This window comes from Oncorhynchus nerka, linkage group LG2, assembly GCF_034236695.1.
Source record: "Oncorhynchus nerka isolate Pitt River linkage group LG2, Oner_Uvic_2.0, whole genome shotgun sequence".
Lineage (NCBI taxonomy): Eukaryota > Metazoa > Chordata > Actinopteri > Salmoniformes > Salmonidae > Oncorhynchus > Oncorhynchus nerka.
The window spans coordinates 34,134,097-34,158,601 of NC_088397.1; the positions used below are offsets into that span (position 1 = coordinate 34,134,097).

The window sequence follows — 24,505 nt, forward strand, 5'->3', positions numbered from 1 at the left end:
CCTTGCTTTCACATTAACTTTATGCAGTTACGGCTAACATGACCCCCATTTTGTCCACATGATTAAGCATGTATTTAAAGTAGCAAAAATGACAACTCATTTTCAACTAAACAAGCAGTTAGTGCCTTTTTGCTTGGTAATATATATATATATATATATATATATATATACGTTTCCAGTAACAAAAACAGCATCAAAAGTTGGCAGAAATAAATATACAAAGGGCAAAATAGTTTCCTTTAATTCATTTTTTATTTACAAATATTTCAACATTTGGTTCCAAACTAAGTTAATGTATTTCACTGTTGCATATGCCATATGGGTAAATTGTTATCGACAAGGCAAAGATAACAAAATATACTGGAGATATCTCTTTTTAAATATTCTAGATGTATTCACAAGTTACTGTGAGGAGGTAAAAGCATACATTTAACAATCCAAAAACATATCGTTTTGAAAAATATTTTCTTTACATTGTTCAGTAATTTCATTGCAACATGACTAAATGTATCTCTTCAAAAATCGACAGCCTATTTCAGATAAACTCTTATGTACATCATCTACACAAAAAGGCCTTTGCAGAGAAAATAAACCGTAAGTGTAGTACATATGAAATAATACAGATTGATGAATGTCTACCCCTCCCCACTTAATTTTCAATTGTCGTTTTCTACTACATTCAGATGAGTCTCTAGTGTATTACAATCTGAGAAATAGGTGTGAAAATTGGGTAGTGTTCATTAGGGCACCAAACGTTTAAGTCCAAGTACTCTGGTTGTTTCAGTCCATTTTATGCCTAATGAACAGGACCCTGGCACTAGGTACTCCTCGTGCTTACCGCAGCAGTGGCAATCCCCATGGACCAAAATCATGTGGTTCTACCCCCATAACTATATCATTGAGATGTTCTACCATGTAATCAGGTTAGAGCTAGGGATTATGGGTAATGTATTGCATATACAGTAAATGCCTGGGATAGATGAGGATCTGACTTCTACTAGGAAGTACACAGACCAACATCTTTGCGTCCTTCCTACATGAATGTACTTTAATATGCATTGCTCATCTAACTGGAACTAGTAAAAAATCTTCTTAAATTGTATCATACACAGTTGAAGTCGGAAGTTTACATAAACTTAGGTTTGGAGTAATTAAAACTAATTTTTCAACCACTCCACACATTTCTTGTTAACAAACTATAGTTTTGGCAAGTCGGTTAGGATATCTACTTTGTGCATGACACGTAATTTTTCCAACAATTGTTTACAGACTATTATTTCACTTATAACTCACTATCACAATTCCAGTGGGTCAGAGGTTTACATCCACTATGTTGACTGTGCCTTTAAACAGCTTGGAAAATTCCCGAAAATCATGTCATGGCTTTAGAAGCTTCTGATAGGCTAATTCACATCATTTGAGTCAATTGGAGGTGTACCTGTGGATGTATTTCAAGGCCTACCAAACCTAGTGCCTCTTTGCTTTACATCATGGGTATATCAAAAGAAATCAGCCAAGACCTCAGATAACAATTGTAGACCTCCACAAGTCTGGCTCATCCTTGGGAGAAATTTCCAAATGCCTGAAGGTACCATGTTCATCTGTACAAACAATAGTACGCAAGTATAAACACCATGGGACCACGCAGCCGTCATACCGCTCAGGAAGGAGACTGTCTCCTAGAGATGAACATACTTTGGTGCGAAAAGTGCAAATCAATCCCAGAGGACTTTGTGAAGATGCTGGAGGAAACAGGTACAAAAGTATCTATATCCACAGTAAAACGAGTCCTATATCGACATAACCTGAAAGGCCACTCAGCAAGGAAGAGGCCACTGCTCCAAAACCGCCATTAAAAACCAGACTACGATTTGCAACTGCACATGGGGACAAAGATCATACTTTTTGGAGAAATGTCCTCTGGTCTGATGAAACAAAAAAATAACTGTTTGGCCATAATGACCATCGCTATGTTTGGAGGAAAAAAGGGTAGTCTTGCAAGCCGAAGAACATCATCCCAACCGTGAAGCACGGGGTGGCAGCATCATGTTGTGGGAGTGCTTTGCTGCAGGAAGGACTGGTGCACTTCACAAAATAGATGGCTTCATGAGGATGGAAAATTTGGTGGATATATTGAAGCAACATCTCAAATGGACAATGACTCCAAGCATACTTCCAAAGTTGTGGCAAAATGGCTTAAGGACAACAAAGTCAAGGTATTGGAGTGGCCATCACAAAGCCCTGACCTCAATCCTATAGAATATTTGTGGGCAGAACTGAAAAAGCGTGTGCGAGCAAGGAGGCCTACAAACCTGACTCAGTTACACCAACTCTGTCAGGAGGAATGGGCCACCATTTACCCAACTTATTGTGGGAAGCTTGTGGGAGGCTACCCGAAACGTTTAACCCAAGTTAAACAATTTAAAGGCAATGGTACCGAATACTAATTGAGTGTATGTAAACTTCTGTCCCACTGGGAATGTGATGAAAGAAATAAAAGCTTAAATAAATCACTCTACCATTATTCTGACATTTCACATTCTTATAAAGTAGTGATCCTAAGTGACCTAAGACAGGGAATTTTTACTAGGATTAAATGTCAGGAATTGTGAAAAATTCCATTTAAATGTATGTAAACTTCCGACTTCAACTATATCATGATAAAGCATGCTAAAATTAAATTAGAAATAAGAAAATAGTAGAATAAATCAGATTTTCTTTGTTGTGCAGTACAAATACAACCTCAGAGACAAGGCTTTGGGTTGGTCTAAATGAAACATTCCAAAATAAATAGAACCTAAATATATCTATACGTTTCTCAGTATGCGGCCTTGCTCTTTCTGAGGTAGGGATTTATTTTAAACGGTTTGTTAGTGACTGTGTTACTGAAACGGTCATGGTGTCCGTTTTTACACACACAGACAAACTTTGACCCATCCATACTCATGTAAGCAAATAAATAATATCTGCGTACCGTGTGTGTGTGTGTGGGGGGGTTTTAAGTACACATACTGTGCCTTACCAGGGTTTGCTTCACATGTCCTGGGGGTCAAACAGGCTACTCACAGTCCACGAGCCACAACCAAAAACCAGAGAGAAAATTCTAAACAAATAAACAGAGCTAGAAATATAGCCTCCAGCCACATATAGGAGTCCCCCCATCTACTTTTTAGTACAGAGTCTCTGGGACAGCACCAGTGTTAGGATTGGGCGAGAGAGTTAGTCATGGCGGGGGTGTTTGTTGGGTCACGAGGCACAGACTGACTTAATTTACAGCAGCAGGTTGTCTCGGCCACCCCAATGTATGACTGTCCGTCTCAGAGCAAGGATGAGGGCTTGGATTGTCCACTGTCCTGTTCAGTCTGGGGGGGGGAATGAAAGAAGAGCATGTTAAGTATCATTGCATTACATAGAGCAGTACAGACTGCAATTAGATTAAATTCTTAGATTTCCTATGATTAGTTAGTCAAGCTACCTCAAGTTAGGGTTCTTAGTTTCCATTGCTACCACAATACCACAAAAACCTCCTATAGACCACAAAACCCACACTGATATCCGACATTGGGAGAGAGAACAGGAACAGCACGTGTACGTTGCACCTCTCTCACACACACACACACACGACTAGAGGGAGTCCGACCGCAATTGATTTTATCGGGCCGGGCTCAAACTTGCTGAGCTGTGTTACAAAAAATGACAGCGAGTGACTGTGTGACTGGCACCCATTGTCTCGCTCTTCTCCCTGCTGGAGCGACCACCTCATTACATCAACTGTGTTTATCGCGCTGTCCGTGTTGCTGAAGCTGCAATAATAACTACAGCCATTTGTGACTGAAAAAGTCTTACTGAAATCCCTCATTTGTTAAGGAAAAATACTACTTATTCCCTCAACCCTTGTTCTCTTTACGTGACACATGTATGCATCGCATGTGACCAATAGGGCCTGGCCTATAGAATATCATAATCACATCAATAAATTCAACAAACTCCAAACGCCTTAACACGTGACAGCAAAATGGATGCAGAGGACTTGACAAACTCGAAATGGGGGAAGGTTTACTGGTTGCTCAGGAGATAAAGGGGAAGTCAGATGTTTGGAATAAATTTGACTAGTCATGGAAAATATTGGAGATCAAGAAAAATAAGGAGCAAGTGCTGCGTGCATATTATGTGTGCCAAACAGGTACTATAATTTCTCTGACCGTTTGGAACACTAAATAAATTACAAGCATACCACAGAGTCTGTTGTTTTTTTGCAAAGCCTTCATTACAGCAAAGACTAAAAGCAGTTGCATTCATTAGTGAATGCTATTTCCAAAATGCACGGTTTATTTATTTAATTGTTTATGCTAATTATTCAAGAGTCACTTTGGCATTTTATTTTAAAACTAAAAGGCTTGATTGCATTTCAAGTCATGAATGACTCGTATGCTGTGTGATGACATGAATTAATTCATTACTGTAGCTTATATACGGTAAGTATTGAAATATAGGCCTAAGTAAGTTACGGTATTAAGACCTAACAGGATGCACGCTTAGGCCTACAGCTACTAATGATAATGGCATTACTTGTTATTATAATATGATCATCATATCAATAATAATAATAACAATAAGGAGATCAAGAAAAAGGAGGGTTATTATTATTATAGCTCAGTGGGGCGAGGCGTTTTGGACGCTATCACGCCAAGCAAGCAGCAGCAGCAGCTTTGTAGGGGCTGAGGAGGGGGGTTAGGAGTACTGCAGTAGGGGGGGATGAAGCACCTTCAGTTGTGGAGCTCCTCTATGCCATCTGGGTCTTCCAAGAATGGGACCGGCCACCGGTGATGGTAGTAGAGGCTTAGAGAGCAGAGCAGGAGAGCAAAGTGGCGCTGCAAACCTCATTACAGACGGAACGGTTGGGGCAGAGGCCCTTGTACCTCACTGCAAAGGCTCTGATATGTTGCTGTTCAGTGATTGTAACCTTATAGACTGCTTATTCACATATAATACACATGCCACTATGGTGGACTTCGGCAGTTTACAATGCCGAAACTGAACTTCAGCGCAGCTAACTGAAGCAAATTTGTGAATGGTTTTGGAAGATGGTGTGCGTTTACATGAGTCAGAGAGCGAGAGAGAGAGCGAGAGAGCGATTGAGAGTGTGTATGCACACTTTCATCCCACCTCCATAACGAGCAACCTGGACACGGTGGCGGTGTCTAATCCCCAGCCACACACAGTGTATAATCTCATCTCTAACTCTAACCATGGCTGCTGCTGCTGAGGCTAAATGTAAGGGAGCACTGCCTGGCGGCTCCTGCCGCGTGGGTTATCTGGAGCCAGGAACATCCTGTCCTAGTTTAGTCACCGTGTCACAGCGTCTGCACTGCAACCGCCACCTGCTGGAAACTCTGACACAGCAGTGCGTGTGTTGGGAGGGGATGTTTGTGGGTACTACCAAACAGAGTGAGTGAGAGAGAAACATGCAAAGAGGTAGCACAGAGTAAGCAACAACAAAAAAGAACTACAAGAAAAGAACACCAAAAGAGGAAAGAGAGAACAGGAAAAGAGTGGGAAAGAGAGAAAGACAAAACAAGCGAGGAAGGGTCGAACTGGCTCTAATATCCTCTTCTCTATAATCTCATCTACTTTTGAAATGAAAGCAGAGCCTCATTGAGCACGCTCCCTGACTTCTGATCCCGGAGTGAGAGAGAGAGAGGGAGAGGAGAGTGTGTGTTTTTCGTAGAAGAGGTGATCTGGTTTCAAAAGCACAAACAAAACACGTAACACACACACTAGGCCTGGCCCAGAGCGAAAAGAATCTGCATCTGGCGTGCGTGATGTTCCACTATTCTACTGCATTTGCGTGTTTCTAAAACTGAAAGCAGCACTGACAAATGCTGACGATGATGATCTTTGATCACATCCGATTCAACACGCACTCTGGATTAACAGTCACGGATAGGATGGATATCAGAGAGCTGTGCTAGAGTGTGAGCTACTGGCTACGGCTTCACCCCCCTCCTTCACCCCGGGTTGATGGACATTAAACTGGCCCCTGGGCTGCATCTGCAGTAGCAGAGGCAGCACATGGTGTGTAGTCATTAGTGTATAATAGTGGGTAGTGCTAGCCTGCCTTGACTGGCATGCAAGGCACTGTCCAGTGCTCACCAGTGACTAATGCTCATTCCTACGTCCCAAATGGCACCCTATTCTCTATATAGTGCACTACTTTTGGCCAGGGCCCATAGCACTGTGATATAAAGTAGTGCTTCATATAGGGTGCAATTTGAGTCACGTGTGTTCTACATGCTCGTGGTCCATCGGTAATGAGGTAGTGGGGGTGGAGGAGGGGGAAAAGGTGGGGGTTGAGGGTAAGGTAGTGGTGCACTTCCTCCCGGATGCAGAGCCATCTGCCACCACTCAAGAAGAGTTTTCCGTTTTCACCGCACGCCGCTCATAGGAGCACGCACTCCCCTCTCAAGGAGGCCCAAGTGTGTGTGTCTGCACACAAAAACACTCTGTGTGTTTACCCTCGCTGCTAACAGCCATTAGGGCAAAACACCTCAAATATATATGAGCGAGCGAAAGGAGAGAGAGAGAGACACCTGATCAGATAAAAGGCTATTAGCCTCCAGAAAGAAAGAGACAGAGACGTCCCTAAACCTAGCCTCTGCCTGCCACGTCTACTAATCTCTGAACACCTTGTTCACATAGGATGAGCGCCCAGATCATGGGGATAGATGGGGTTAGCTCACGTTAGCACACTCTCAGATCATTGTGATAGGGTTTACATTAGCACACAAGAGGTAAACAGAGTTGGTGCCCTGGCCTGCTGATGAGGCAGAAAATAAACAGTGACTGTCCCTGTGACCTCTTTATTTATGCAACTGACTGTCATCTAGATAATCACACAAAATATCTATCAACAATATCACCACCGAGTCCCAACTCATTTGACTGATTGACAGTGACGGAGAGAGAAGAGGGAGTTTGTGAGTTCGTCTGAGGGGCACCATTTGTCCAAAAACAATCCTGTGGTGGCATTCCAGGCAGACGCACATGATGTCGGGGAGGCGCTAAATACCTGGAATGGCTGGAGCTGGGTTGGTACTTTGTACCTAGCAAAACTGCCATGTCTCTCACTCTCCTCCCACTCATTCATTCATTCATTGTGTGGCTTTGAAGTTGAATGATAAACACCGTATTAGGCATCTGACTAGCGGGAAGTCACCAAAATATGTGGCCACCTGCTCGTCGAACATCTCATTCCAAAATCATGGGCATTAATATGGAGTTGGTTCCCCCTATACTGCTAGAACAGTGTCCACTCATCTTGGAAGGCTTTCCACTAGATGTTGGAACATTGTTGCGGGGACTTACTTCCATTCAGCCACAAGAGCATTAGTGAGGTCGGGCACTGATGTTGGGCAATTAGGCCTGGCTCGCAGTCGGCGTTCCAATTCATCCCAAAGATGTTCGATGGGGTTGAAGTCAGGGCTCTGTGCAGGCCAGTCAAGCTCTTCCACACCGATCTCGACAAACCATTTCTCTATGGACGATTGGCATTTCGCCGATTAGCATTTCGCATGATTTTACTACTTCCGGCGCCGCCTCGCTTCGCGTTCCTAGGAAAGTATGCAGTTTCTTGTTTTTCTTACGTGTTATTTCTTACATTGGTACCCCAGATAATCTTAGGTTTCATTACATACAGTCGGGAAGAACTACTGAATATAAGAGCAACGTCAACTCACCATCAGTACGACAAGGAATATGACTTTCCGGAAGCGGATCCTGTGTTCTGCCTTTCACCCAGGACAACAGAATGGATCCCAGCCTGCGACCCAAAACAAAGACGTCGTAAAAGAGGGAAACGAAGCGGTCTTCTGGTCAGACTCCGGAGACGGGCACATCGCGCACCGCTCCCTAACATACTACTCGCCAATGTCCAGTCTCTTGACAACAAGGTTGATGAAATCCGAGCAAGGGTAGCATCGCAGAGAGACATAAGAGACTAACGTTCTTTGCTTCACGGAAACATGCCTCACTCGAGAGAAGCTAACGGAGTCGGTACAGCCAGCTGGTTTCTTCACGCATCGCGCCAACAGAAACAAGCATCTATCTGGTAAGAAGAAGGGCGGGGGGGTATGCCTTATGATTAACGAGATGTGGTGTGATCATAACCTACAGGAACTCAAGTCCTTCTGTTCACCTGATTTAGAATTCCTCACAATCAAATGTCGACCGCATTATCTACCAAGGGAATTATCTTTAAATTATAATCACAGCCGTATATATTTCCCCCCATGTAGACACATTGATGGCTCTGAACTAACTTTATTTGACTCTATGTAAATTGGATACCACTTATCCTGAGGCTGCATTCATTGTAGCTGGGGATTTTAACAAGGCTAATCCGAAAACAAGACTCCCTAAATTGTATCAGCATATCGATTGCGCAACCAGGGCTGGTAAAACCTTGGATCATTGCTATTCTAACTTCCGCTACACAAATAAGGCCCTCCCCTGCCCTCCTTTCGGAAAAGCTGACCACGACTCCATTTTGTTGCTCCCTGCCCACAGACAGAAGCTAAAACAAGAAGCTCTCGCGCTCAGGTCTGTCCAACGCTGGTCTGACCAAGCTGATTCCATACTCCAAGACTGCTTCCATCACGTGGACTGGGATATGTTCCGCAATGCGTCCAACAACAACATTGACAAATTACGCTGATTCGGTGAGCGAGTTCATTAGAAAGTGCATGGAAGATGCATTCCCAAACCAGAAACCGTGGATTGATGGCAGCATTCGCGTGAAACTGAAAGCGCGAACCACTGCTTTTAACCAGGGCAAGGTGACCGGAAACATGACCGAATACAAACAGTGTAGCTATTCCCTCCGCAAGGCAATCAAACAAGCTAAGCGTCAGTATAGAGACAAAGTAGAGTCACAATTCAACGGTGCAGACACAAGAGGTATGTGGCAGGGTCTACAGTCAATCACAGATTACAAAACGAAAACCAGCCCTGTCACGGACCAGGAGGTCTTGCTCCCAGGCAGACTAAATAACTTTTTTGCCCGCTTTGAGAACAATACAGTGCCACTGACACGGCCCGCAACAAAAACATGCGGACTCTCCTTCACTGCAGCCGACGTGAGTAAAACATTGAAACGTGTTAACCCTCGCAAGGCTGCAGGCCCAGACGGTATCCCTAGCCGCGCCCTCAGAGCATGCACAGACCAGCTGGCTGGTGTGTTTACGGACATATTCAATCAATCCTTATCCCAGTCTGCTGTTCCCACATGCTTCAAGAGGGCCACCATTGTTCCTGTTCCCAAGAAAGCTAAGGTAACTGACCTAAACGACTACCGCCCCGTAGCACTCACTTCCGTCATCATGAAGTGCTTTGAGAGACTAGTCAAGGACCATATCACCTCCACCCTACCTGACACCCTAGACCCACTCCAATTTGCTTACCGCCCAAATGGGTCCACAGACGACGCAATCGCAACCACACTGCACACTGCCCTAACCCATCTGGACAAGAGGAAAACCTATGTGAGAATGCTGTTCATCGACTACAGCTCAGCATTTAACACCATAGTGCCCTCCAAGCTCGTCATCAAGCTCGAGACCCTGGGTCTCGACCTCGCCCTGTGCAACTGGGTACTGGACTTCCTGACGGGCCGCCCCTAGGTGGTGAGGGTAGGTAACAACATCTCCACCCCGCTGATCCCCAACACTGGGGCCCCACAAGGGTGCATTCTGAGCCCTCTCCTGTACTCCCTGTTCACCCACGACTGTGTGGCCATGCACGCCTCCAACTCAATCATCAAGTTTGCGGATGACACTACAGTGGTAGGCTTGATTACCAACAACGACGTGATGGCCTACAGGGAGGAGGTGAGGGCCCTCGGAGTGTGGTGTCAGGAAAATAACCTCACACTCAACGTCAACAAAACTAAGGAGATGATTGTGGACTTCAGGAAACAGCAGAAGGAGCACCCCCCTATCCACATCGATGGAACAGTAGTGGAGAGGGTAGTAAGTTAAATTCCTCGGCGTACACATCACAGACAAACTGAATTGGTCCACCCACACAGTCAGCATCTTGAAGAAGGCGCAGCAGTGCCTCTTCAACCTCAGGAGGCTCAAGAAATTCGGCTTGTCACCAAAAACACACAAACTTCTACAGATGCACAATCGAGAGCATCCTGTCGGGCTGTATCACCGTCTGGTACGGCAACTGCTCCGCCCACAACTGTAAGGCTCTCCAGAGGGTAGTGAGCTCTGCACAACGCATCACCGGGGGCAAACTACCTGCCCTCCAGGACACCTACACCACCCGATGTCACAGGAAGGCCATAAAGATCATCAAGGACAACAACCACCCGAGCTACTGCCTGTTCACCCCGCTATCATCCAGAAGGCGAGGTCAGTACAGGTGCATCAAAGCAGGGACCGAGAGACAGAAGCTGTTTTTCAATCTCAAGGCCATCAGACTGTTAAACAGCCACCACTAACATGGAGTAGCAGCTGCCAACACACCGACTCAATTCCAGCCACTTTAATAATAGGAATTGATGGAAAATATATCACTAGACACTTTAAACAATGCTACTTAATATAATGTTTACATACCCTACATTATTCATCTCATATGTATATACTGTACTCGATACCATCTACTGCATCTTGTCTATGCCGTTCTGTACCATCACTCATTCATATATCTTTATGTCCATAATCTTTATCCCTTTACACTTGTCTGTATAAGGTAGTAGTTTTGGAATTGTTAGGTTAGATTACTCGTTGGTTATTACTGCATTGTCAGAATTAGAAGCACAAGCATTTCGCTACACTCGCATTAACATCTAACCATGTGTATGTGACAAATAAATTAGATTTGATGGTGATCTTAGGCTTATGTGCGGCTACTTGGCTATGGAAACCCATTTAATGAAGTTCCCGACAAACAATTCTTGTGCTCACTTGCTTCCAGAGGCGGTTTGAAATCCGGTAGTTGTGTGTTGCAACCAAGGACAGACTGTGTTTTACGCTCTACGTGCTTCAGCACTCGGTGGTCCCGTTCTGTGAGCTTGCGTGGCCTACCACTTCGTAGCTGAACCGTTGTTACTCCTAGACATTTCAACTTCACAATAACAACGCTTACAGTTGACCGGGGCAGCAATTTTACGAACTGACATGTTGGAAAGGTGGTATTCTATGACGGTACCACGTTGAAAAGTCACGGAGCTCTTCAGTAAGGCCATTCTACTGACAATGTTTGTCTATGGAGATTGCATGTGTGCTCGATTTCATACACCTGTCAGCAACAGGAGTGGCAAAAATGGCCAAATCCACTAATTTGAAGGGATGTCCACATACAAAAGCATGTACTGTTTAGTCTACCTTGAAGCACTTTGACCCCTCCAGTTCGCTATCGCGGATGGTTGTTTTGGTCCGACAGACTGTTCAGTAAACAACCGATTAGCTCAATTTGCCGCCGAGGCTGTACATCTTGTTCACGACTTTTTCCACATGGTTGTGTTACAACCTACATTTAAAATGGATTCAATTGAGATTTTGGGCCACTGGCCTATACCCAATAATATTCAAATATAATTGTTTTTAGACATTTTTACAAATTAATAAAAACTGAAAAGCTGAAATGTCTTGAGTCAATAAGTATTCAACCTCTTACCTATTTGTGCATAAGAAGTCACATAATAAATTGCATGGACTGTGAAATAAGTATTTAACACGATATTTGAATGACTACCTCATCTCTGTACCCCACACTTTCAGATAATTGTAAGGCCCCTCAGTCGAAGAGTGAATTTCAAATCATAGATTGAAACACAAAGACCAGGGAGGTTTTCCAATGCCTCCAACAACCAGTCACTACAAAGATACCAGCGACCCTCCTGACTTGCAGTAGAAGAAGAAAACCACTCAGGGATTTCACCATGGGGCAAATGGGGACTTTAAAACAGTTAGAGTTGAATATCTGTGATCGGAGAAAACTGAGGATGGATCATACTCCACAATACGAACCTAAATGGCAGGGTGAAAAGAAGGATGCCTGCACAGAATACAAATATTTCAAAACATGCATCTTAAAGTAAGAATGTGGCAAAGAAATTCACTTTATGTCCTGAATACAAAGTGTTATGTATGGGGCAAACCCAACACAACATATCCCAGAGTACCACTCTTTATATTTTCAAGAATGATGGTGGCTCCTAGGGTTGCACATTTTGCGGAATATTCAGAGGTGGAAACTTTCCGTGGGGATATATGGGAATTAATAGGAATATATTGCAAATGAACATTAATAACTTATAAATGTATATGTTTTTTAGGCATTGGATATATTTACTATATCATATGGAGACCTAAACCTTTTACCTTATCATAAGTAGACATAATTGCCAATTATTGATCCATCGCATCTCCCAAAAACATTTTCAACATGCATCTGTAAAATGCATCGTCTCCCTCAATCTGTGCAATGGCTACTGCTATAGATTTCAGGCTGCTTACCACTCTTTACCAAAATACATAATCCAGGAGGATCCTCTTGATGGGAATGTGCATATCAGCGGACTGATATGGCCATTTCTTGGAGAGGCTCCTTCACCTCCAGGAGACTGTCAAACATGACGACAACACCACCCCAACAGGTGTTGCTGGGCAGCTTCAATGTGGTGCTCTTATTCATCTCACTTTGCTTGGTGAGGTAGATCGCTGCAATAACTTGACGGTCTTTCACATACCTAACCATTTCCCACTCTCTCTTGTAAAGTGTATCCATTGTTTTCGGTGCCATGATTTCCTTGAGGAGCAGATTCAATGAATGAGCAGCACAGCCAATGGGTGTGATGCGAGTTATTTCCTGCCAAAAGTGATTCCAACATGTATTTACTCAGGGGTGTAAATAGCTAAGTAAATTAGATATTTCTGAATTTTTATTTTTTTCAATAAATTAGCAAAAAAAAAATCTAAAAATATGTTGTTTTCCCAGTATTACTTATGGCTAGGATGCAGGGAATGAGCTCGGGCCGATTCCGGCGTGAGTTATCTGGCCCAACGACTGGGGCTACTGGTAGATGATTACACGGGCTGCTTTATAGAATTAACATTTCATTATATGTTTTTCCATATTTTTTGCATTGTTTCTGTGATCAAAAACATACAATTAACATTTAAATGAAATTCTTTAAGAGTCCTGTGTAGTATTTAACTGCGTTACTACAGACGCTGGTTCAAGACCCACGCCGGCCGGCCAAACCCTCCTGAGAATAGGGAGGGTTTGTCCAGCCGGGATGTCCTTGTCCCATCGCACTGTAGCGACTCATGTGGCGGGCCAGGCGCATGCAAGCTGCAACGATTACCAGGTGTATGGTGTTTCCTCCAACACAAAATGTTTTTTTTTTTTTGTGGATGGGTATAATTTGTATGTATTAAATGTATAATAGTAATATATATATATATATATTTTTTTTTATATATACAAAAAATATATATAAATAAATACAATTTAAAAAAATATATACACACACATTTAAAAAATAAATAAATAAAATGTATTAAAAAAATATAAATATTTTTTTTAATTAATAAAAAAATAAAAAAAACGGGTAATTTTGGATACATTTATTTAAATTTGCATCGGGCCGCTTCTGGGGGCGATTCTGGTAAGATAATGGCAAAGGCGTCTGAATTCCGGTAGACTGAAACGGCCGATGTACTTGGGCCGATTCTGGGCAGTCAACCATTTTGATACAAGGCAGAGTCCGACACCGGGCTGATTTAATCAGTTCCGGCCCCCCGTAAGAGTGGCAGACTCCTCATTGCTAGCTGGGGTCTGTCTCGCCGACATTTGCAACATTGTTTCAATATTAAAATTCAACCTCCAACTGTCCCATAGTAATGAACGTTTTGGAAGTTGGGACAAGACAGGCAGGCAGTGATCTTCAGCCAGTCGAAATCATGAATTGTGACTGCAACCATGTGAAGATCTTCAAATGTGATGAATTTTATCGCCATTTCTGACTTTTGTAATTCCTTTACTTAATCGCTCTGCAATTTCACCGGATGTTGCCGAGGTGGGTCGCTAGCAGAACACCTGCACCAGAAAGGTTAAACAAATGCAAACGTTGCTACTTTGCTGTTATTCTGGCTGCACTTTTTGATGTGACTGTAAGTTAGTCGCAGTTGGCTAGCTAGCAAGCGATAAGAACGTTGCCAGCCAGTATGGCAATGGAACATTTAGAACGAACATCTGGGTCGCATCCATAGATACAGAACAAAAAGACTGAATGACTGGGTCGCATCTCTGGAAACCAAACCGATAGAAAGAACGACCAACCGGCTTGGGTAGGACTATGTCTTGTGGAAGGATGAAATAGTGTGAATACATTACATTTTTAAAACGTTTTTTTAAATGTCAATGTTGGTAACCCGTTGTATAAAAGTGATACTGCTCTCGAAGCCGGTGTTTGGAGGATATATTGGCACGGTTTGCCTAACAACATCTGTTCCAATATATCCACCAAACATTGGCTTCGAGGGCATTATCACTTCAATAAAATCAGAGCGAATAGGTTTGACGCAGGTAACCATGACCACAATTACATCACCTAACAACAACAGCAACCACCTCTGTCATTTGTACTATGTCCATGCAAGTCCACATGTACATGTTTTGATGTTTTTTTTTGCCCCATCCCGGGGCCTCATTGGAAAATAAAAAGGTCGCAAATCCCCCTAGTTCAGGCCCCTCACTGGGCCAATAGGGAACAAAAACCCAATAGTGTTCAGTTGACCCATCCCTCCCAGCAGCCTTTGCAACACAGACAGGAACTCTGAGCGTGACACTTTGTCATTACCTGGAGTCTAGTAAACAACGAGCTCACTTGTTTTTCTGACCTGCGGAGCGACTAGCCAAACTCATGAAAGACATTGGCACGGCTGCCACATCCAAGGGACGCGTAACATGGATGAGGCCTCACACAGAGAAACAGTCTCTCACTCACTCACTCACACACACACACACTCTGTTTGACAAAAGTACACACACACACACTAATTGTTTGACAAAAGTACAAGGAGAGAGCAACTAAAAACCCTCACCTGTCAACAAGTCTCCTGCACCTCAATGTTTACAAGGTACAATGAGTGAATGACTGCCAAAACACTGACTCTTTGTGCCTTGCCCCTGAGACTGGAACATTGGTTTGTTTATAGCTGCCACAGGGACTATTCTGGGCCAGAATACTGACCCCAATGACACCAGGACTGTGAGAGGGACCTGTGATATGCCTTGGATGATTTAGTGATGGTTGCTTGGGGCTGCAAAACATTTTATTGCCTGCCTGCCTTTCTGACTGAGGCATGGAAGGAACCGGCAGTGTATAAGGAGCTGCCAAGGGCTGACATGTCATAAAAACACTGACAAGATGATCTAGCTTGGTTAGGACGGATCCCTACTTTGAGTACAGCATTCTCACAGCACTTTCCTAAACAGATCTCTGAAGGATTTGCATACGAGCTCTGCAGATAAGTATTTATGAATGAATAACGTGAAAAGTGTTATTATAGTAGTACAGTACCAGTCAAGAAGTTTGGACACCTACTCATTCAAGGGTTTGCCTTTATTTGTACTATTTTCTACATTGTGGAATATTAGTGAAGACATCAAAACTATAAAATAACACACGGAATGATGTAGTAACCCAAAAAAGTGTAAAACAAATCAAAATATATTTTATATATTTGAGATTCTTCAAAATAGCCACCCTTGGCCTTGACAGCTTTGTGCACACTTGGCATTCTCTCAACCAGTTTTGTTAAAAGTTCATTTGTGGAATTTCTTTCCTTAACATGTTTGAGCCAATCAGTTGTGTTTTGACAAGGTAGGGGTGGGATACAGAAGATATATGGACTTGGTATTTTACCAAGTAGGGCTTATGTCAAGAACAGCTCAAATAAGCAAAGATAAATGACAGTCCATCATTACGTTAAGACATGAAGGTCAGTCAATATGGAACATTTCAAGAACTTTGAAAGTTTCTTCAAGTACAGTCGCAAAAAACATCAAGCGCTATGATGAAACGGTCTCTCATGAGGACCGCCACAGGAAAGGACGACCCATAGTTACCTCTGCAGCAGAGGATAAGTTTATTAGAGTTAACTGCACCGCAGATTGCATCCCAAAATAAATGCTTCACAGAGTTCAAGTAACAGACACATCTCAACATCAACTATTCAAAGGAGACTGTGAATCAGGCCTTCATGGTCAAATTGCTGTAAATAAACCACTACTAAAAGTCACCAGTAAGAAGAAGAGACTTGTTTGGGTCAAGAAACACGAGCAATGGACATTAGACCGGTGAAAGTCTGTCATTTGGTCTGAGGAGTTCAAATTTGAGATTTTAGTCTTTGTGAGACGCAGAGTAGGTGAACGGATGATCTCCGCATGTGTGGTTCCTACCATGGAGCATGGAGGAGGTGGATTGATGGTGTATGGGTGCTTTGCTGGTGACACGATCTGTGATTTATTTAGAATTCAAGGCACACTTAACCAACATGGCTATCATAGCATTCTGCAGCGATACACCATCCCATCTGGTTTGCGCTTAGTGGGACTATCATTTGTTGTTCAACAGGACAATGACCCAACATACATCCAGGCTGTGTAAGGGTTATATGACCAATAAGGAGAGTGATGGAGTGCTGCATAAGATGACTTGGCCTCCACAATCACCCGATCTCAACCCAATTGAGATCGTTTGGGATGAGTTGGACTGCAGAGTGAAGGAAAAGCAGCCAACAAGTGCTCAGCATATGTGCAAATTACTTGAAGACTGTAGGCAAAGCATTCCAGGTGAAGCTGGTTGACAGAATGCCAAGAGTGTGCAAAGCTCTCATCAAGGCAAAGAGTGGCTACTTTGAAGAATCGAAAGAATCTGGTTTCTATAGGATTCCGTGTGTTTTTTTTCCATAGTTTTGCTGTCTTCACTATTATTCTACAATGTAGAAAATAGTTTGTTTTAAATGAATGAGTAGGTGTGTCCAAACTTTTGACTGGTTCTGTATATTAATAGTCATTATAAACCGTGTAGTTTGGGATGCTGATTGGCTGAAAGCCGTTGTATATCAGACATTAAAAACTGGGTTGTTCGATCCCTGAATGATGATTGGCTGACAGCCGTGATATACCACAGGTATGACAAAACATACACTTTTACTGCTCTAATTACGTTGGTAACCAGTTTATACTAGCAATAAGGCACCTCGGGGGTTTGTGGTGTATGGCCAATATACCACCACTAAGGGCTGTATCCTGGCACTACGGCTGCGTTGTGCATAAGAACAGCCCTTAGCCGTGATATATTGGCCATGTACTACACCCACCCTGGGCCTTATTGCTTATGTATAGTAGATGTTTTTAGCAAACAATTTAAAACAAATAAGGTGATTTGTCTTGGGTGGTATCCAGGTTGTCATACTGACCTTGTGCCATACAAGGACATCCGGTAAAACCGCACTGAACACAAGGGGCACGGTTTTCAAACCCTACTATACTCTAATGCTTAGGTTAGCAATGCTAACAAGTACATGTAAAATCCGACTGAGAATGCTAACTAAATGCTAACGAGCGCATTGCGAACATTTTGTACAGTTTCTGACCTAAACAAGTATACAAGCAACTCAAAAATGCTACTCAGTTTGCTGCACATACAAAACAAATATTAGCCAACAAGGCTCTTGATCCAAGAGGGGATTCTCTGCTGTTACCAAGCAAATGCTTGATTTTGGATGAAGCTAACCACTCAGCCAAATAGCTAACTAGCTACTAAATTAGCAAACCAAATGCACAACTACAGAGCATTTAGCAGATTTTAGACAGTCAACAGTTCTAAGATATCTAGATAGCAAACATTTAATTGTGAATTCCATACTGTAACTAGATCAACTGGTGCATGCAGCACAACAGTGAGTGACTTACAAGGATCCAGTCTCATTGTTATGTGCTTGTAAACAAGCACCACGTGACTGGGGACTACCATAAAGTTCATAATAATGTAGTTTATGAAATTAAGAACGCAATGTTCTTTATCTCCTAACGTATTGCACAAGTTGACTGCAGGTATTTACATAAAAAGTATCTACAAATATTCAAATTTCTGAAAGAAATTCTAAGAAATCATTTAAACAGTATTGATGGTATTGAAAAACCATCCTGTGGCTATTTGCAAATATCCCATATATGGTATACCGCCTAAGCCTAAAGGTGATGCCATTGCGCAATATGTTAAACATGCAATGCATTGATAATTGCTATAAACATGCTTGTCAATAGGAGATCAATGAAAGTTTAATGTAAACAAACCAAGATTCAGCCATTACATCAACGTTAATCTATATTGACATTATTTCGACCCTTCGTTCTTCACTGTCCATGTTCATGCATACACTCCGCCTGCACACTGTGTGTAATTTCAGTGTGTAATTCTATCAACCATATTCATTCGTGTGCCTTCCCTAATATAATTAGTATGACACGGAGAATAAACTTTTTTTATAAGATGGCTGGTGCCCAAAATCAATTTTGCTGTAATTTATATTTGGAAAAGGACATGCAGAACGCCAACGATGCAACATTATGTTCTGCAGTGTCACGGTGCCTACGTACCCACCCACCACTTGTTTACTTCAGTGTTTCAAAAGTCAGACATTCGTCACGCTGCGGGTCCGTTTTGAATTCATGTACCACCTACGCATCTTTGGTGGTAAACAGAACAATCTAATTTTGTGCAGTCGAAAGCCAAGGGAGCCACAGCAAATAATCTCAACGTGTCCATTTAGAAATATGTTTTTCCCCTCATGTGTTTTTCATTATCTCGTCTATCGCAATACACATGGCAGAATAGCAAGCTGAAAAGTAGTAGGAGGGGGGATATGCTGTACGAACTGAAATAATTAATTTTTAACTCATTGCCAGTTTTCCTCTCATGCAATATAAATGCCAGTTCTCCTCTTATCGTTGTTGACAGTGACAGCACCCTCCAGTATAAATGAGTGAAGCCATAAACTAAAAATGTCCACGATCACCATAGAAGCTGGACACATTTTTCACCCCAAACATAGAATCAAAGTATAGTCTCTAAGGCAGCCAGTCAACAAACATTTAAATAAATGTTCTCCCAAGTCTAAAAATGTGTTGATTTAAGTATCATGTTTTCTTCCCATAAAGTTTGGACAAAGTTGTTTTCAGCACCATTGCCATAAGTATATGACCACTGCAGACCTCTAACCCTACGTTTACAAACTCTGGCCAGCCATGAAATGGGCAGCTAAAGCCAGCCAGCTACTAAACACAAACACACAGAGAAGCATCACTCACCTTTAACAGAGGTGACCGCCTCCTTGAACCCCAAACAGACGTACGGCGCGACATGTAATCCATGGAGGGCTCCCTTGCAGCTGCTGGCCGGCTCAAAGCTGACCGTGGTCAGGTCTTCACAACAAGGTCCCTCCAGGTCCCTGTCCTCCATCAGGTTCAGGGCAATATAGTTCAGTCCATTCTGGAAGCCCCCAGAGATCTCTCTACTCATGGGGCTGCCACACTCCTCGTCGGAGCTCTCGCTGCTCCGCACCGACAGGTTTTCCACCGAGCTGTGGTGTTTGGCGTCCCCATGGGCGAACGAGGGGAACACGGGGGTGACGGTAGCCGTAGAGGAGAAGGTTTCAGAGCTGTGCCGCCTGCGGCCATGGGGGTCGGCCCGGATCACCTTGGCGGCACTGTCAGGATCCACGGGGGTGGCCGCACCAAGGAGGAACACCCCCATGCCCCCCGGGAGGCCCTGCTCACCCAGGGATAGCCTCTTCTCTCTGGCACTGAAGATAATAAACAGAGTTAATATGTATTACAATACATGGTATATTACCAAACATCCATAGATGTGATACAGAAAATATTTTATCCTTATCATGAACTCAAATCCACCTACAAACACCACATAAAGTGCCTGCTGTGCCAGGGGAATCTATTAATCTATGACTAGCCAAATAACGTTGCTGAATAACGTTATTACAACTTACATTATGGCTAGAGTACTGAGTGTACTGTACCTTGTTGAGGTCTGAGGGAGGAACTGGGGAGGCATGTTGGCCATTCCAAGTCCAAATGTCATCTCGGTGTACTCATCCTTGCCTCTCTGGGGGCACTTGGAATCCCTCTTGGCCTCTTCGATCTGAGACAGTACACTCCCTCCCCATCCGGACAAGGGCACAGGGATGACTCGGGGACCGTGTCCAACCGTCCGTCAGGGGTGTCTCCGGCCTTGGGTGAGTGTGAGACGACGTGGTGCAGGTTCATGTAGTCGGAGAAAGGGGACCTCGGCTGGCCGCCGCTGGAGCCCAGAGACGACTCCTGGCTCTCATTGGATGCTGACGGCGGGGAGTACTTGGTGCCCTCACTGAAGTCTATGTTGATATACTCGCCCGGGCTCCTGGGTTCCCCGGGCAAGAGGTGCTCGTTCATGCTGGGTAGGATCCTACAGCTGTCCAGAGATAGCCGGTTGGGTCGCCCCATTCTCCCCCGGTGGGATGTCAGGCTCTCAGTCCCCCGGCTCTGTCTGATTGGCGAGGGCACCGAGGAGTTGGGCGGGGCCGGATTGGTCATCACTGAGTAGTAGTCGTCTGACTCCCTACCTAGCGACTGATGGCCTTGTGGGCTCATCAGGACGTACTGGTCACCAGTGTCCCCCGCCTCCTTGGAAGCCTGGTGGAGTTTGATGGGGCGTGGCAGGGAGTCTGTGGAGTAGATGGGTGTGATGGAAGGCCCACGACCCGGAAGCTGGTCTAGGAAGTAGTCCGGGGGGGTCTGCGAGGTGGTGTAAGCGGCGTTGCGAGGGGACATGTTCATGTAGGTCGAGCGGCTGTCTGGGCTTTCAACGGAAGACTTGGAGCCGCACCACATCCTCATGTAACCACTGTCCTCCAAGGAGCCTCCGCTGCTGGGTGAGTTGGTCTGGTCGCCGGCCTCGTACTGGTGGTTTTGGGCCAAGGGGTTAATGATCTGCTTGGGAGCCGAGACACACATGGGGCTCATGGGCATGTAAGCATCTGCTTTGCTGTTGCTGCACCTGGGCGGTGCTGCCACGCCCGCCATCATAGGCATATAGCCATCATCCCTTACTTGGTTACCATTGGATTTGGGGTAGGACACCTTTGGGGAGGCGGAGATGGAGCTGCGCCTAGAGTGGTGCCCGCTGTTGGTGTGGTGGGCAGCCCGCATTAGGGTGTACTCATCCAACGAGGCAGAGGACAGCTGGGCGGGCACCCGCTGATGGCGTGGTGTGGTGAGAGAGTATGTTCTCTTCCTGTACGCCTTCTCCGATGTCAAGTCCTCCTCCTGGCACACCTGCCGTTGGTCATTGGTCCTGTCCATAATCATGTAGCCACACAGATCGTTGGCCTCCCGGGAGGGAGGAGTGCTGGAGAGGGAGTCGTGGGTGTCACTCCTGGTGAGGGGTAGGAGAATGGAGGTGTCGCCTGGGCTGGAGCTGTGCTCATTGCATAGCATGAAGCTTGCGTCGCTGAGGGAGCCTGAGATAGAGGCGCTGCAGCTGAAGGGGCGGTGGGCCGCATCAGGGGTGGGGAGGGTCCCAGTCATGGGGGAGAGGCAGATGGAACTGCAGATTGAGGGAGGGGAGTTGGAGATGGGCATGGAGCGGCTGTGCTGGAGGCTGGACTCCAGTATCTGGCAGGTGCGGCCAGTGGAGAGCGTATTGGACCTGCTCAGAGGGTTCCGGTTGGAGAGGGGACTGGTGGGGCTCCCGCTCATAGATATTGACATAGACACTGGCCTGACCATGCTGCCATCCCCCTCACTAGCTGTCCTTATCCGACAGGATGTGAACTTGCTCATTGGGGATGTGGCCACTATGCTGTTTGTTCTCGACCTCCTCACCAACCCTGTCTGACTTGGAGGCAGATTGTTCAAGTTGCGTCTTGTGGGCACGGAAATGGGGTTGGTGCTAGCCGACTGACTCTTGCTGCGCGGTCTTGATTCTGACAGCTCTTTCATGGCTTTCATCGCCTCCAGGATGGTCTCGTGGATGTTTTGCGCAACCACCGAGTCATCCGCCTGCATCCAGAGCTCACCAGGGCCAGTGACAGCCGACCTACCAACCTCGATGAAGAAAAAGCTGTCGGAGTGGCCACATCTCCGGATATTCATGAGCTGTAAACTGACAGCTGCAACCTCCGAGTTCAGTTTCACAAAGCTGATAGTCCGACTGGATAAACACAGCCTAAACACCCCTGTCAAATGTTTTGTTTGACCCAGTCCTCTGGATTTCAAATTCACTTGCCATACCTCCTTGCAAAAGGTAGTGGCCGGCGTGATCATACTGTAATTTGCCTCCTCAAAACAGAAAAGAGAGGTGGAATTAGACGCGGGGCTGTCATAGACTTTCCCCTCTTCGACCAAATCCGACAACACTCGAAACCAGCTCTCCTGCTCCTGCTCGTTTTCGGCTGCCACTGCAAAGTATTCGTCCTTGGTGTAAAAGGCGATGAGGTGTTTGTGCTTGGAGTCTGCTCGCTTGTTTATGCAAAGACAGGAGTCCAGCAGTATCACCCTTTTAGCAGCCGACTTGTTTTTCCACTTCTTCTCGCTCTCGTAGTATTCCAGGCGGGCAGGAAAGCTCTCGCTGGGTTCTCTCAACACGAAAAAACGTCTGTGTCCATGCTTCTGTTTCTTTAGATATCCACATTTCTTAATGTTATTGGTCACATTAGACAACAAGTGTCCTCCATTCGTTTGAGGACTCGCCATTCTGATGCGCACGCTTCACTTACTTTTAGAGAAGTTGTTTTGTGCTATTTTCCAAAGCACCGAAAAATCCGCTTTACTTATTCCATTACCCGACACCGGTATTCCCGTCCGCTATCTGCAACAGTTAAGCACCAAATAACACCACAGTGACTGCGCTGAGAGAGAAAACAACATGTGACGTTCTTACATCCAGTTTTGGCTTGCAGTAAAAAAGAGAAGAAAACTACAGTCATAAAAGGCGGCGCAACCTTGAAGAGGCGTGCCTGTCAATCTAGTCAATTCTTCCCAGCTCATTGGACTCATTGGTGGAACGAACGAACAACTAGAAAACGGGACCCGACGCACAGCAGCCTTATCCCTCCCCTCTCGTTCTTTTAAGCCCGCCTCCTATATGGCCAGTTTTTTATTTCCATGTACAGTACAGCAGAGATCACTGTAGCGTAGGCTAAATGTATCAAAATAGCCAATTAACGCCTCCTTCCGCTACATTGTAACGATGTAATAACTGATTAAGTGTCCAAATGCAGGCATTCTACATAGCAGAAATAGGCTAGGTGTTGCCTCTTGTATTGAACTATAATTTTTTTTTTGGGGGGGGGGGGGGGGGGGGCAGAGACGCGCATAGCCTTCAGCATCGGCGCATAATATAAAATATTACATTTGTTTTCGTGTTTTGCTGTGGAAATGCAATAGCCTACCCTTTATATTGTGGGAAACTGTGAATGTTTATTCTTAATCAAATGCACAATATGTAGCTGAGCACCATTCGTATTGTTGTGAGCCTGTAGTGCAGAGCACATTAAGCTGTAAAATTATAAACACCCTCATGTCATGGTGCGCCCCACTTGTTAAATAACCGTGCGCTGTGATATATTTTGCGAGCTTGGGTATCCCTGTCCAGCAGTGCGCTGCGTATTCGACCTCTATATGCGTTCTACTTTCTACTTATGGTTCATCAACAAGCCTGCAATTTACACCATTTGATCTCGCAGATGGACCTGTGATAATTGTGTTTTAATGCACACATATCTAATGCATATAGATAGTTTTTAAACAAAATCATGTAAATCGCTTGTCATAGTGTGGGAATCACGTTTGGGTTGGAGTATATGTATTTAAATCGTGATAGTGATGACATGGATTAGATGTGTGTTGTTTTGGGTTCTCTTTACTTGGTGCGTCAGGAGCTTCTATTGCGTGTAAAAACCTGAAATGCTGCCACCATCTGGCTAATTTTGAATTAGAATAACTTTATTTCTCCCGTGAAAAAAAAGAATAGTCTCACCAGACACTTCCAGTCTGGAGATGTTACATATAGGCCCTACTGGAGAAACTCGACTAGATTTAATACAATTTATTTTATTTTATTTCATTGACTTAATTGGCCCCTTAGCCCTATTCTGTTTTCTCTCAAATACAAATCTGCATGCACAGCCAACCTCTCAGCTAACACAACATTCTCAGTCATGGATCAATTATGCCCCCTACTCCTATTCGGTGTGTAAGCTATGCGTCATCAACACACTTGTTATTCATTGTGCTGTAAAAACAAGTGCTTAATATAGGCTGACCTAAGCTCGTGGTCCCTGCATAGAAAAACACCTCTGTTTGTAAAGCTACTGCTTTATTGACTTGTCTTATGGCGCATTTCCATAGAGAATTTACCCCA

At 44.4% G+C, this 24,505-nt stretch overlaps 1 protein-coding gene across 1 annotated transcript; it reads right to left on the reverse strand.

Moving 5' to 3' along the window:
• Nucleotides 1–233: 233 nt before the first annotated feature.
• Nucleotides 234–23,041, reverse strand: LOC115134579 (insulin receptor substrate 2-like). The gene is given in 4 exon segments (XM_029668728.2): nt 234–3,362; nt 19,396–19,889; nt 20,124–20,248; nt 20,251–23,041. Coding segments are annotated over 4 exon segments (3,210 nt in total). The 5' UTR covers nt 22,837–23,041; the 3' UTR covers nt 234–3,357.
• Between the last annotated feature and the right edge of the window lie 1,464 nt (nt 23,042–24,505).